At 35.8% G+C, this 14,641-nt stretch overlaps 1 protein-coding gene across 7 annotated transcripts in view; it reads right to left on the bottom strand.

Moving 5' to 3' along the window:
• The window catches only part of TBL1XR1 (TBL1X/Y related 1), a 179,530-nt gene that overhangs the window by 22,724 nt on the left and 142,165 nt on the right, over positions 1-14,641 (bottom strand). For all 7 annotated transcript variants that reach the window (XM_055569004.1, XM_055569005.1, XM_055569008.1 and 4 more), the window contains 7 exons: positions 8,570-8,715; positions 6,154-6,376; positions 5,293-5,425; positions 4,797-4,938; positions 2,052-2,115; positions 1,856-1,953; positions 573-633 (listed from right to left, as the gene is read on the bottom strand). In XM_055569004.1, coding sequence (XP_055424979.1) covers positions 573-633; positions 1,856-1,953; positions 2,052-2,115; positions 4,797-4,938; positions 5,293-5,425; positions 6,154-6,376; positions 8,570-8,715 — 867 coding nt within the window. The remainder of the gene's footprint in view (positions 1-572; positions 634-1,855; positions 1,954-2,051; positions 2,116-4,796; positions 4,939-5,292; positions 5,426-6,153; positions 6,377-8,569; positions 8,716-14,641) is intronic.

Raw genomic sequence — 14,641 nt, 5'->3', positions numbered from 1 at the left:
TAAAAGAAAATATATGAAGCACCAAAGTTCCAGCAATATCGGTAAAGCCTTATAATTTTTATTTTAGGTAAGCAAAAGGACTGATTTAGATACATAACTTGAAATAAAACATGACAATACCTAAATCTGTATAAGTTTATGCAGTATTTTCATATATATGTATTAGTCTTACGCACTTACTCAAACGGTATTGTTTTTATCCCTCGTTTACAGACAGAAAAAATACGGCTCAGAAAGGTTCAATGACTCTCTCAATCCTGAAGCTTGTTAAGTGGAGTAGGATTCACAAGCACACCTAGACATCCTGGATCAAAAATCTATGTTCTTACCATTAAATATTACCAACTCTAATGGCACCAGGCTGAAAATGCTTTATGGTACATTTCACAGAAAACATTTGATGATCCTCTGATGATTAATTATCTGAAAGCCACTGAACACTCCTCAAAGGACTAGTAACAAAACTTACATTCGATAGTTCAAGATTTTAGATGAACTATATGCTATTAAAAGTTTAATTAGGAAAACAGAAGAAAGTTCCAACAGTTCTCATGTAAACTGTGAAGATTTACCTGAATGAAAAGGAAATTGTTGCTTGGCTTCACCAGTATGTGCATCCCAAATAATTGTAGTCTAAGACAGAAAAGAAAAATATATTGCTAAGTTTATCATATATCCATAAATGCCTCATCGTATTAAAGCAATATGAAATGTCAGAGTGCATTAACATTTACTTTTAGTACAATGAGGCTATATTCCACTGGGAGCAGGGAAAGGATGTTTAAATTAAACTGTTAAGCAGTTTGATTCTACCCTGGTGACTTTTCATCAGTCAACTTACTTCAAATAACAATTATTGGCTGTCTACAAGTACCAAACATTATATTAGATTAAGAAACTCCACTGTACTAGTGTATTTAATGTCAGATTTTTATTGCTGTGTAGCTTGAGGAGGTAAATTTTTGGTTAATATTATAATCAGCTAATTCTCAATATTAAGATTTCTAAAGCTCACATTTATAAATAAAGGCAGGTTTAATTCTGACAATAATTAAAACAATGTTTTTTATATTACAGCAAAGTATAACATACACATCTGAATGGATACATTCACAATTCCACTAATACCCTCCCATCACTAATTTTATAACTTTGGGGTCATAAGTATTGTAGAATGGCAGTAACTAGTAAGAAAGTTTTCCCCTCCCCTTCCTGGCCACCTTCATATTCTTCCTTTTTGCCTACTTCCCTTTTTGACAATATACAGGTAACTATGGGCATGTACTTTCCTCTATTATAAAATAGTCTTCTGAGAGGGTGGGATGGGGAGGAAAAAATTAAAAAAAAAAAAAAAATAGTCTTCTCTGGGATGTGTGGTAAAGGAAAAAACTTTAAAATGAAGGAGAAATAACAAATGATTTCAACCTACCCATGTTTACCAGCCATGTTAGGTGAAAGCTGGAAAGACCCTGCATTTCTTGCATTTTCAATTAAACATTAGGAGTTCAGCTAACAGACTGACTCTAAGATTTCCCGTGAAATCACTCCAGAGCCATACTCACTGATGCAATTAACTAAAAACTACAGAAAAGTGATGAAGAGTATCGGATATATGACTTCACTATGGCTCAAATTCCAAAACAATCAAGAGTGGTCACACAGATAAGAATAAAGGGTATCTGCACAGATTTAAGAATGAGCTGACAGAAAATCTAAGAAAACATTTCTATTCCTAACATAAACTGAGATGTGAATTGCCCAAATATGAATGTTTTATTATTTATGTGATTAGCAGAGGAGAATATTACTCTCAAGTATACTCTTTAACAAATTAACTTTTATAGAAGCTAATTACCTTGTCTACTCCAGCACTTAGGATGAAATTTCCTTTCTTATTCCATTTTAATGCAAATATGGGGCCTTTATGCTGCCCCAAAGTGCTAGCAAGGTTACCTAAAATTCAAAAGGAAAAACATTAAAATTACTTTAAGCTTTATAATTTGGATCAACAGTAAAAAACAAGTGGGAAAAAAAAAAAAAGCTTTATTTACCATCTTTAGTCCATATTCTGGCAAACCCATCATAAGAACCAGTTGCTAGAAGTGTACCTTCACTCTGTTGGAGAAACACATTTCTTTTAATTATATAACCCAGAAAAGGTATTTAATTTTTATTAGAATATATTATGTTTAATCCCAAGTACAGCAGGTCTGTAACATTCTCTGCTTCAAGACCTTCAGCTTTGCCTATTTGGAAGTGCAAAAAAAGGCCTACAGAACACCCTTCATGCTGTGAAGCTAGTATTTTGGCATTCAGTCAGGGTGCAGGCCTCACACCCCAGTCTTTTAAGGGCAGTAACTGCTTGGGATCAGGATTATCACTGCTCTTACAGGTGCTAAGGTCTACTTACTGTACTCTCACAAAGGCCCAGGACTAAAGGTGGGGGTCGGGTGGGGGATTAGAAAGGACAGCAAAATCTTAAATCTTATGATTTAATAAAGGTATTCAATCAAAATCAAAATCTTCCAAAATGTTTCATTATGATTAGAAGTTCTCATATTGTCCTCCCTCTAAATCTTTTACTGTCTAAACTGTGTGTGTGTTCCAAACAATATTGTTTCAGATGATCAGATTCTTAAATATCACTACATTAAACATTTCTTTCGTTAATTTTTTCCTGTACCAATAAAAATAGCAACGCACACACACAAAAAAAGAGCTAGAAAAGAGTGTAGGCTGACTTTATAGCTAACGAAGTGAGCACAACTGTCCGGAACTACTCTACTACGAGGAGGAATCCTTAACGTTTTCTCTAATCTTAAAATTTCCTACGGTGTCTTGCCTTGATTAACGGTACAACGGCAGGACTTGCTAAGATCTAGCCTACTCTGGAAATGCAAGTTTCGGAGTACTTTACACAGACTATTGCTGAGATGAGTAAACATTACAGGAGAGACAGAATGAAATCCTGCCTCACTCAGTACGTTCTGATGCTTTTTTTGGTAAGAGAAATGAAAACAAGATCACCTTTTCAGACCTCTCCAGTCATCTAGCTGTACAGTTAAGTGACAAACAAATGCTGTTTGTAGGCGATGCAGATTCAGTTCTGCTAGGATTTGGAAATCCCCTATAGTTCTATCTAAGGAAGAAGGAGCAATGTTGAAGCTAACAGCACATGTTTATTTCCAAACTCTGCACAATGCAAAGTTTCCTTTAAACTAATGGTTTTAGACCATGGACCACTAGTAAAGTAGGAGAATAATAAGGAACAGCTATCTCACAGGCTTCTGCTTTAGCTATGGAAATGAGCCATTAAACAACAATAACATTTTCTCCTTCTAGGGGAAGACTTAAGTTCATAGCAAATAATAAATCTTCCAAAAGTCTATACTTTTAAAAGCTTTAACTTGCAGTTCAGAAACACCAAGCTCAACAAATCATTTGTTAACCATCCTTTTCAGTGTAAACTATAAATTTCATTAAGTTAACATGGTCTCTGAGCCAAACAGCCTAAGAAGGCTATAAGGCCTTTGGCCTATGATATAGTAAGGTCCCATTTTAAGAACGGAATTCTTAGTTCTGACCCTACAATCAAATAACACCGTTTAGAATTCTCAACTTTATAGGTGGAAAAGGGTATATACATTGTTGGAAATTTAGAAAAGGACACTAATAAACCTTACCATGAGTTCTGGAAGAATTTCATAGTAACTAAGAACTTCAGATAGTGTAATCACTTTGAAAGACAGATCTTATTTCTTGGAAAGAGATTTAGAAGATACTTTGAAAAACCCCACAAAATGTTGTTAAAACAGAGGCCAGAGAAGGAAAGGATGTCCACTTGCTAAGAAAAGGACAGCTGACCTCTAAAATTCTTTATGACACTGATAACAGTCTAAGAAGTTACTAGAACCAGAGTTGGGGGAGTGGGAGGGTGTTAAAAAAATGAACGTAAAGTTACAAGGAAGAAAAAAGACAACATGGAATAAAGGAAAAGATACAGAAACTTTTAAAATGCTAATTTTCCGCAAATTACTTATGGGAATGGTAGCCAAAAAAGCTGTTAAGTATATATTTGAAACTGAAAGGATGGAGCTTTATCAATAGTTAAATCAAATTTTCTGGTAAGTAAAAGTAATCAAAGATACTGAATCATATATAGAATAAGAGAATTCTAAGAGTCCTACAGCTAGAATAAAGTTTATAATCTAGACTAATGGTTCCTAAAAAGCAGCTGGCAATGAAGTTTTCATCAATTTACAGCAAAATGAGAGAAACAAGACTATGTTTCTATTAATAGATTTCTCTTGTACCCCTAACAAAGGACTTAGTAGTTAGGAACTTAATTAATACTGGAATAGGTAGCCTTTCCCTTCTCCAGGGGATCTTCCTGACTCAGGAATCGAACTGGGTCTCCTGAATTTCAGACTTTACCAACTGAGCTACCAGGGAAGCCCATTAAGAACTTAGTACGTGCCTATTATTGGTTTTCATTTATTATTTGATTTATGTAAGACCATTAATACACTCCTACTTTACATGTGATGAGAACAAAGTACAGAGTGATTCTACAGCTGGAGAAACTGAGAGGCTGGAAGATGAACCTTGCTCCGACTGCTCGAGGGCCAGTCTTTGCTTATTACACATTTTGGGTTGGGCACTCCTAGTCTGCTGTTCTTATTAGTGAAATTCAAAAATACCTGAACAAACAGACACACCCTGCCACTAGTTTGAGGCTCAGAGAGGTTACGTGTGTTAGTAACCACACTCATCACGGACAACGCAGTGATACTCACGTTCCAATCTAGCGACGTCACGTCCTTGTTGCTCGGGACGTCTTGTCCCCCTTCTCGTATACAATGTCTAAGCACCAACTGTGTGGAGCCGCTCGTGCTGTTTTCACTAAGATTCCATATTCTTGCTGTTGAGTCTCCAGACCTATAAAGTATGCAACTTACTTTAAGTTTTCATGATATTCTCAAGTACTACAGAAATCAAGGCAACAAATTTACATCCTATTATTAATGAGGCAAATACAAATTAGACTATCAGGCATTTCCATTTCCAGTATTTTTTCTTAGTCTCCACTTTGGAGATGCCGAAATCACTCCTGAGGGAGTGATTTAAAAACTCTAACATTACTTTATGAAGAAATGAACATTTACGGGGCAAAATGACCACAAACAAGCAACAACAAAAACCTGAAAGTGTAAGCAATGTATATGTAGAACACGCAATATTTCAGTAAGATACTTTTAGAAATCCATTTTAATTTCACTTTGAGAAACATACCCTGATGCCAAGAGATCACTAACGGGGTTCCAGGCACAGATAAAAACTTCAGATTCATGGCCCCGTAACACAACTGCTTTATTAGGAGGGATTTCAACATCCCCATCCACTTCCATCATATCAGTATGATTATCTGCATCATGAGAAACAGATGGAAAATTCCAGTTAGGTAATAATATCACAGCATATTGGGGGAAAAAAGGAATTCCTAACCAGCAGATAGAGTGTAACTTTCTTATTCCACTATGTCAGGTAATGTTGAAAATGACTATACAGAATTTATCACATGAAAAATAAATTCCAATCTTTAGTTAAATATGAATGTAATTTTTTAAAAAGAGATGTGCATCTAAGTGTGTGTTCAGAGATGGGGGAGCAGGACTAGAGGAAGACTATGAAAGCTTAGGCCCAAACACAGTTAAAAATGATAAAATAGTTTGATTTAAATATAATCCTCCATGCCAACACTATTCTGAATTTCTGCCAGTAGGGGCTGCTGATATCATTCATATAACATTGAGTTGCCTTTGTATCTCCATGCCAAAGCTTTGTTGTATCTGTTAATGACTACTGTTATAAATTATATTTAGAAATCAAATGCAGACACAAAGTTCACCTAACAATTAAAAAAAAAAAAAAAAACCGGTTTCTAAATATTTTTTTAAAAAGAATGAAAATAAGGTCCATGAAAGTAAATCTAGTTTTATGGAGCTTTAGGCATAAAAATCTGAATTGTGTGATACAAGTTAGGGGAACAAGTTGGCAAAAATAAAATAGACAGTATTAGTTCAGCTAAAATGAGACATCCCCATAAAGCAAGTTTCTTTTTTAATGGAACTTAAAAAAATTCTTTCAGCTCACTTGCTATAGTATGTGCTCCATTCTCCTCCCCATTTGCTGTGTTTTCTCCATTTTTTGCAGATCCTTGTTGGTTTGTCGCAGCTGCAGCAGCTGCAGCAGCTGCTGCTTGTTGCTGTGCAAGTTTATCTCTATAAGCTTGTTGTCTTGTTTGTACTACATCAGGCATTACGGCATCTATCAGTGACAGAGACTCTATTGGTCGACCATCAAACAAGGTACCATCCTGGATTTGAAAAATTGTGAGAAGAAAAATCAAAGGTAACACATTTAGAGTAATTTGTATTCATACACGTTAACAGCAGAAAATCATCATTTCAAGAAAAAACACTTCTAGATCATTTCCTGAGTGCATGTAAGAAAGGAAGGAAGGAATCGGGAGGGAAGAAGGAAACTAAAGGAGGCACTGTAAGCAGCTGCTCCAACTGTCTTCCTCACCCAATTCTTACTGTTAAGTGCTGCACAGATCAAAGCTGAAATAGTGAAAGGAATTAAAAAATTAAAAAATGGGCCTGGAGGGTAAAAAGGCTTTCAATTATATTCCAAAGTTCTGTTAGTCAAAAGTAATGTGGGATAGTTAATAAAATAATAAGAGATTTGGTGCCACATTTTGGTAAATACTTCTTTAAAACTAAAAACTTGTAAAATAGTTTTGCTGAATACAAAAGTTTCTTGTGATTTAATTAAAACATTAAGGCAGAAACAGACATCAATATCAATAGACATTAATACATACAATCACCTCATTTTACTACTGTTACTGTTTTTAAGACCTTGTTGCATTTGTTACAATACTGCTTCTGTTTTATGTGTTGTTTTTTTGGCCCAAAAGCAGGTAGGTCTTAGCTCCCTGACTAGGGATTGAACCCATGCCGCTCCACTGGAAGGCAAAGTCTTAATCCTGGAATGCCAGGTAAGTCCCTCATTTTACTACTGTTGAAATATGAGCACAATAAGATTTAAAGACTCCCGCAGCTGGAATCTGTTAACTGGTGCTATTCAAAGCGCAATCCAAGGACCAACAGTCCCACCATCACCTGGAAACTTGTTAGAAATGTAGATTCCAAGCTACAGAATCAAAATCTCTAAAGAGCTCAGGAATCTCTGTTTTAACAAGCTTTTGGGGAGAGTCTTACATGCACAATAACATTTCAGAAGTACAGCTACAACTCACAGGCTAGTGTTCTTTAATTTTATCAAGTTGCTATAATTTTCCAAAGCTCCTCTCACTGGTATTAGGAAGTTCACAATAAATAAGTTCTAAAGCAAGCAGGAGAAGAGACACAGGCACAGAGCAAGTCAGAAATAGAAACAGTGCATATTAGCTAGAAACATGCATAAATGAAGCCTGGCTCACTTAAGCTAGTGAACACGCACTAAGTGGTGTGATGGGATGCTCCAAGTTACAAAACACTGTACATCTCTCTGAACTGTCGATTATAATGGAGTATTTGAGGAGCTGGAGCAAATATTTAAACTTAAAAAAAAGGTTAAAACCAATATAGATATATTGTGGAGTACTATATTAAATCTAGAAAAATTTTTTTCAGAAAAAATGAAGACTTCAACTCTGGCTACTGGGAGAAACTGTTTTATCATTTTCTGCAATAAGTATACTTTGGGAGGCAAAGTGCTAAAAGGCAATGAGGACACATTTAATTTAGTATCAGTAGATTTTTCAGTTATAGACATGAGGAAATTTAAAAAATAATCAATTTAGTATACTATAATTATAGTAATAAATACTGATGTAGAAACCATGGATGCTTTAGTTTTTAAAACACCTGCAAAAGGAAAGGGGAATATGTTAATCTCTGAAATGAAAATAAGGTAAAAAGCTCCATATATCATAAACCCTGACCATGTATAAAAATTTTCAGCTATACCAGGGTGTACAGTCTTTCTGTATATTTTGGGCTTTGCAGACCTAAGGTCTCTGTCACAACCACTCAATGCTGCCACTGGAGTGTGACTGTGCCCCAAGCAAACTTTACAGAAACAAGCGAGAGGCAGATTTTGGCTCATAGGCCATAATTGACTGACACGAGTTAAACTACCTATATCATACAGACTGTAGACAGGTGCCTTCCAAAATCACTTATAACCAAATAACCTAAGATCTTCTAATTTCTCAATCAATTATGGTCTCAGTACTCCACAGCACAATTTTCTTATTTTAAAGAAAATTATTTCTTACTATTTACTTATTAAACCATGTAAAAAGCAATAAGATAGGGGTCCTTATAGTTGAGAGCCATCAGCCTTGCCTGTGCGCCCTGACACCACATTAGGAATAATGTCCTTCAGTTTTGTTTACCTGGTGAAGCTGAAGTCAGATAATGAATGAGCAAGCAAGATACCAGATATTTAAGGAAGCATTTAAGAGTAAGAATCAGTACTTGAACTAAGTCTTCCTTACCTCATTAATACTAACTTCTGCCTCTACATACTGTAGACCTTTCTGGATGATAGAAATCAATGCAGCAGGCGGGACGAGGGCACCATTAATGTTGGACTGACTGATATGGCTTTCTATACCGAAGGTGAACGCTGAATGAGAAAATCCTGAAAGCAAAAGAAAAGGTGTAACGATTTATTCTCCAAAGGGCAACATGCAATGTAACACAAAGGAAAGACCTGTAATCTTTCAAATCCACCTGACACCCATTTGAAATCCCAGACTGTTGGCTAAGGTCAAATATGTTTTTAAACAAAAGAAGTATCAAAATCCAAACACATTAACCTTCATGTATTTTCCTCTTCACTTTAATTACATAACCGTAGCACATAACGTAATTTTCCTCAACAAATAGTATTAAACTTTAAAGTTGGGGAAAAGCCTTTCTAAGTCATATGACTCAACTGCTTCACTCAAGACAAATTAAATGACAGTTAATATTTCTGCAGTATATTAAAATTTCTGTATATAAATCATCATACATCTTGTAATTCTATATTTTGTAGGCTATTTTAAAAAACTACTTAGGAAATAAAAAGCAAACTAAAACTAACATAAGGAATGAAAACTGTAATTTAATAATGAAAAATAATTTTCAAGTTTAACTTTCATTATATATATGATTAAATACTAAAAAAAAGTTACTATTTTTTTCTACTTAGTAATAACCCATCTAAATGGAAGCTTTAGAAAAAGAACAGCTGACAAGTGAAAATCCAATTTGTATGTCCATCAACAACTCTTTGATTTTAATTTGAAATACTCAAACCAAAATATTCACATAACAAAAGTCTAATTTTAAATCAGTTTAAGTCACTCTTGCTTTTTATGAAAGTCAAGTCCAAATCCAAAAGTAAAATTCTAGTAAACCGAAAGACTGAGGGTGGTTATTCTCTTTACCAACATATCCGTCAGAGCTTAACTAGTAACTATCATTAATGTTACATAATTCAATTAAATTATACATCTGTACAGAATGCTGAATAAGGTAAACGAACACGGGCTTATTTGGGTCTTGGTTAAACTAATTTAATCCATGTAACACATTGTCGAGCCTGTCTATCCTTAGATGTTTAGTGCTTAGTTCATGTCTTTTTTGTTTTGTTTTGTGCTTGCACTCTCAGACTCCTTGTGGCACTTATAGTCTATCATAAAATACTGTGGGCTCACAAACAGCATGTGGCTAGAGGCTATTTTAATTGGTTAACAGAGAGTCATAGTACACCTAAGTTGATTTTCCTTAGGGCTGTCCCTTCCTTACCTCTTTGGGATACCAAACCATTTCTGTAACTACCCATAGTGAGAAGTAAGAATCGTTACCATCTTTCTAAATTCCACATATATGCATTAGTATAGTGTATTGGTGTTTTGGACTCTGTGGGAGAGGGAGAGGGAGAGGGTGGGATGATTTGGGAGAATGGCATTGAAACATGTATAATATCATATAAGAAACGAATTGCCAGTCCAGGTTCGATGCAGGATACAGGATGCTTGGGGCTGGTGCACTGGGATGACCCAGAGGGATGGTACGGGGAGGGAGGTGGGAGTGGGGTTCAGGATTGGGAACACGTGTACACCTGTGGCGGATTCATGTGGATGTATGGCAAAACCAATATAATACTGTAAAGTAAAAAAAAAAAAAAAAATAAACGCTTGAAAAAAAAAAAAAAGACAATGTTATCTTATAAGACTTGAATTTTGACTTCTTGATTTCACCCATAGACAAGATCATTATTAAAAAAGCATTTATAATCTGCAACTTAATCTGAGCTCACAAGGAAGGCACAACAAATACAAATGAAAAAAGCACCGTTTTGCTCTGTCCCTATCAGGAAACCCAGAACTACTTGAGTATGAGCAGATCCCAGATCATCAGGATAGGAAACTAAGAAAAAAGACTAGGAAGGATTGGGGAGAAAGGTTATGAGATAATGGCAGTGAAATCCAGAAGCTTGAGGCTGGAGACCCCTGTTCTCAATTTCATAACCCTCCCCAAATAAATTCTGCAGTAAATCATATAACAGAAAGGGGGAAAAAAAGCTAAACAACCAAGTGGCTTGGGGTAGAAGGCTTCAAGATAGACGATATCACTTACAGAGGGCCTGTATCATGCACTAATTTCTCATCTTAGCAGATGAGAAAACACAAAGAAAATAGATTTATTCAGGGACCATGGCCATAACCACTGCATTCCCCCCATCCTACTGAACAGTTAGAACAGGGTCAAGGATAAAGCTAAGGCAGAGTGAGCTCCTGCATATCAACAAAACATAAAAGACTGCATCATTATTCTTATTTCGTTTCAGGGTATTAGAAAGTGGCATCAGTAGCACATGAGACAGTAAGACATTTTATTAAAAAGAAAGATACTTTGATTTTCCAAAGCCTTCTAAACTGTAGCAAAATCTATGACTTCTGTACTCCAATTTCTGAGTACAATTTAAATAATTATTAATTACATTTAGACTCTGTTTAATTAGATGACAAAGTTCAAGATTATGTCCAAGAATATCCTAAGAGCTGCTGCACGTAGAACAATGTCAATTTTTAACTGGAATGTTGCCTATGTTCTCAATTTTTTTTTGTGAGACCAGGTGCTCTCTGCCATCCTAAGGTATTACATATGCACTTACAATCTTCTCAAATAGCAAGAAAACAACCCTAAAGTCATCCTTAATAGTGTTTCGGCACTTATTGTTAATATATATATTTGCCCTAAAGGAGGTCCATACTTAAAATGCTCTTCTTAAACACATGAATTGAACAGTAACTTTTTTTAAATTTCTAGTTACAGCATTACAAAGCAGCTTAAAATTATGTTCAAAACGACTCTTCTTCTTCCCCTCCCTAAAACTTCTTCCTTAGAAACTTTTCACCTTGCCATGCTTCACCAGAAGGTCCTCCTTACTCCCCGTCAGCCCCTGGCATTCCACCATTCGCCAAACCCTACCAACTCTCCCTCTCTGGTCTGTCACCAGCTCTCCTTGAGTGCCCACACCTGGATTTGAGCCCCCATCATCCTTTACCTGGACCACTGCCGTCATAAGTTCCTTTCCTCTCTTCCCTAGTTAAGTACACTTGCAACACTATGGCTAGAAGACTACTTGTGAAACAAAAAATGATCATACCACTCCTTACTTGAGTACTTTCAACAATCCTTTTGGCCTTCATAATCAAGGTCAAATTCTCTAAGTGTGACACACAGGTACTTTTGCAATGTTTACCCTACTCATCTCTCCAGGCTTATCTCCCCACTTCAACCAAGACCTAGAATATACTGTGCTATCTCATGCCTTTGGGCTTTATGTGTTCCCACGCACTTTTCACCTATGTGAATGGAGGTGAAGTCCTTCCTCCTGCTGCTCCAGGATTGATATTTCTCTTCTATACTAATCCTCTAATTTGTGTATGTGTAGCATTCTATGGGTCATGTGTATGTGTATGATTAATACAACTGGGATGTCTGAAGATGGGGTTAATGTCTAGTAATCTTTCAATTTTAGGAAACTAGATGTCACCTAATTTTACTAGTGTTCAATAAACATTTGTTAAATCAGAATGCAATTCTACTATAATTTATCTTGGCACATCAGGAAATCTATGAATCCAGAGAAAACATATGACTTAAATCTCCCTTGAAAAACTAAAACTTGAACCAGGGTTATGCCAAAATATATTTGCATTTATCTGTAAATATATATGCAGGCAATACTTTTTCAGGGACAGCTTTTGATCTACATAGTAAAAGGCAAAAGGCATCAACTCACAGTCTGTGAAATGCTTAAGTCTAGCCTGCTTGCCTAATATAGCATCCCTTCTTTCCAGGAGTAAAAGCAAAGCTGATATAAATAATACTTTGTATAAATACTCTACAATCAAGTATTCGACACATTCACTAGAGGGATTAAAATCTGGGAGATAGAAAAGGAAATCCAGAGAGGAGTAAGGCAAAGTTCAGTACGCAGTAATTCAAGGATATTCAGTGGTCGGGACCGGCAGTGGTACTGGGGGTCTGGGTACGGTTACTTCTGAGGCCACACACTGTCCCGTGTAAGAAATGAGATCACAAGACAACCATTTTCTACATATGGCTTGTTTCAGGAGTGACCTCTCTTGGGATGACAGGGATGGTTTCCTCAAAGAGAAGTCAAGTCTTTCAGAGCCTGTCAACTCTACTTTGCAAATGGAGGGTATACAAACATGAAAAAGGGCTCTGAATATGGTTACGGTGTAGGGTATCTGAACAGGGCTGGGGGCGGCGGGGGAGTGGCGGTGAGGTGGGAGGCAAAGCTTAACTACTACATGATACAGTGCCCTATATGGAAGTAAAATCTGACTTATACAAGGTCCTTTTCTTAGCCTCAGGTCAGAAAAGCCCAGAAAATTATAACCCTGCTTCCATCACCACATACTCTCTTGACCCCAAATCTGTTTCCAATTGTATCCTATAGACCCAGAATTTTGTTTAGGACAAAAAGTTCCATACTTAAATGCGTGAAGGTTTTAGAAAAGGTAAAAAGAAGTAGAGAAAAAAATGCTACATGGGACCTTGTATGTTGAAAAGTTAGATGGACCTAACACTTATTTAAAAAAATAAAAAAAGGAAAGGAAGAAAGGAGTGAAGAAAAAAAATTACAATACCAAAACCCAAATACAACTGTTAAAATATTTTATTTCCTTTTGTCCAGCACAATACACTGGCTATGCAGTTTTGTGCCCTAATTTTGCCCTTTATATATATATATCTGAATATTTTATATGAATTGTATTTTCTGAAATAATTTTATTATAATATTCATCCAATAAATTACCAGCTAGTAAATTATTCACCCCATGGCTTGACATTTGGATTTTCCAATGTTCACTCTTTAAAAGACTCTTACTTCAAATATCTATGTGTATAGGCTTTTGCCATGTATATATGTTTTTTTTCTTTAGGATGGATTCCCTCAAAAGTTGAAGGGGACATCAGCACTTCAAAGGAAGTTCATGACTGTCAAATTGCTTTTCAAAAAAACTGTACAAGTTTATGAAGCCATCAGCAATTTATACGTTTCCTTATATGCTTACTACACTGGTTATTCCTAAAAAAACAAAAAGATTACTATTAAGATTGAACAAGTTCTCTGTTTGGCAACCATTAAAGGACCTTTGTCTTTTAACAAGTTTGTCAGTCGGAATGTGTAACAGGAATTTCCTTTATCAGCAAAAAAAATAGTCATTCAGTTTACAAAAAGAGGAGAAAAAGTGATTTGGATAAAAGTATAATTAATTATCAGCATTTATGACAGCTGCTTGCTATTTACTGTTCATTAGTCATGTGTACAACAACTGTATGTATCAAATTAATGCCACTGCACATTGTATTATACAACAAAACTATGTACCTACTTGCAGTTTTGTAACTGACCCATGTACTCACAAAAACTGAAAGACAAGACTCATGGTGGCAATATCAGACGCTGACCTCTCCTCTCCATTTCTTCACGGTGAAAGGCACATTACTGATAGCCATTTAATCTAAACTCCTTCCAGCCTGCTGTTAAAATCTGTTTATAAATAGCACCAGCGGAGGATATGTAAGAAACAATGTTTATCTAGCCCAGTTACCTTTATCTGAGTCAAGAGAATCTACACTATCATTTAACTGCTGATACCCTACTGGCCACTGGAGAGGTTAATACAAAAACCAATAAATGAAAAAGACAAATGAATGGGCTGTTGGGTATTACAGGTCAGAACCATAAAGTTATACATAAACATTCTGGCTACTTGGTGCCCACTATTATCATTATGATCATGTTTAGATTTCCAAATTAAGTGTGTGTTTGATGCGTGACCTTATAAACAAATGTAACATTTTAAGCAAGCATCATGTAAGAAGTGGTGTGGTGCAAGGCCTATTTCCTGGGAGAAGCAATATCCTTTTGAAAAGAGTAGAAGAGTGAAGTGGGGTGCAGGAGAGACAAGATATTTCATGAAGTAAATGCTTTAAGCCTACATATATCATCACCTTCTCATAAATGGAGACTA

This window comes from Bubalus kerabau, chromosome 2 (assembly GCF_029407905.1).
Source record: "Bubalus kerabau isolate K-KA32 ecotype Philippines breed swamp buffalo chromosome 2, PCC_UOA_SB_1v2, whole genome shotgun sequence".
Taxonomy (NCBI): Eukaryota; Metazoa; Chordata; class Mammalia; order Artiodactyla; family Bovidae; genus Bubalus; species Bubalus kerabau.
This window is presented reverse-complemented; position numbering and strand designations above follow the sequence as displayed.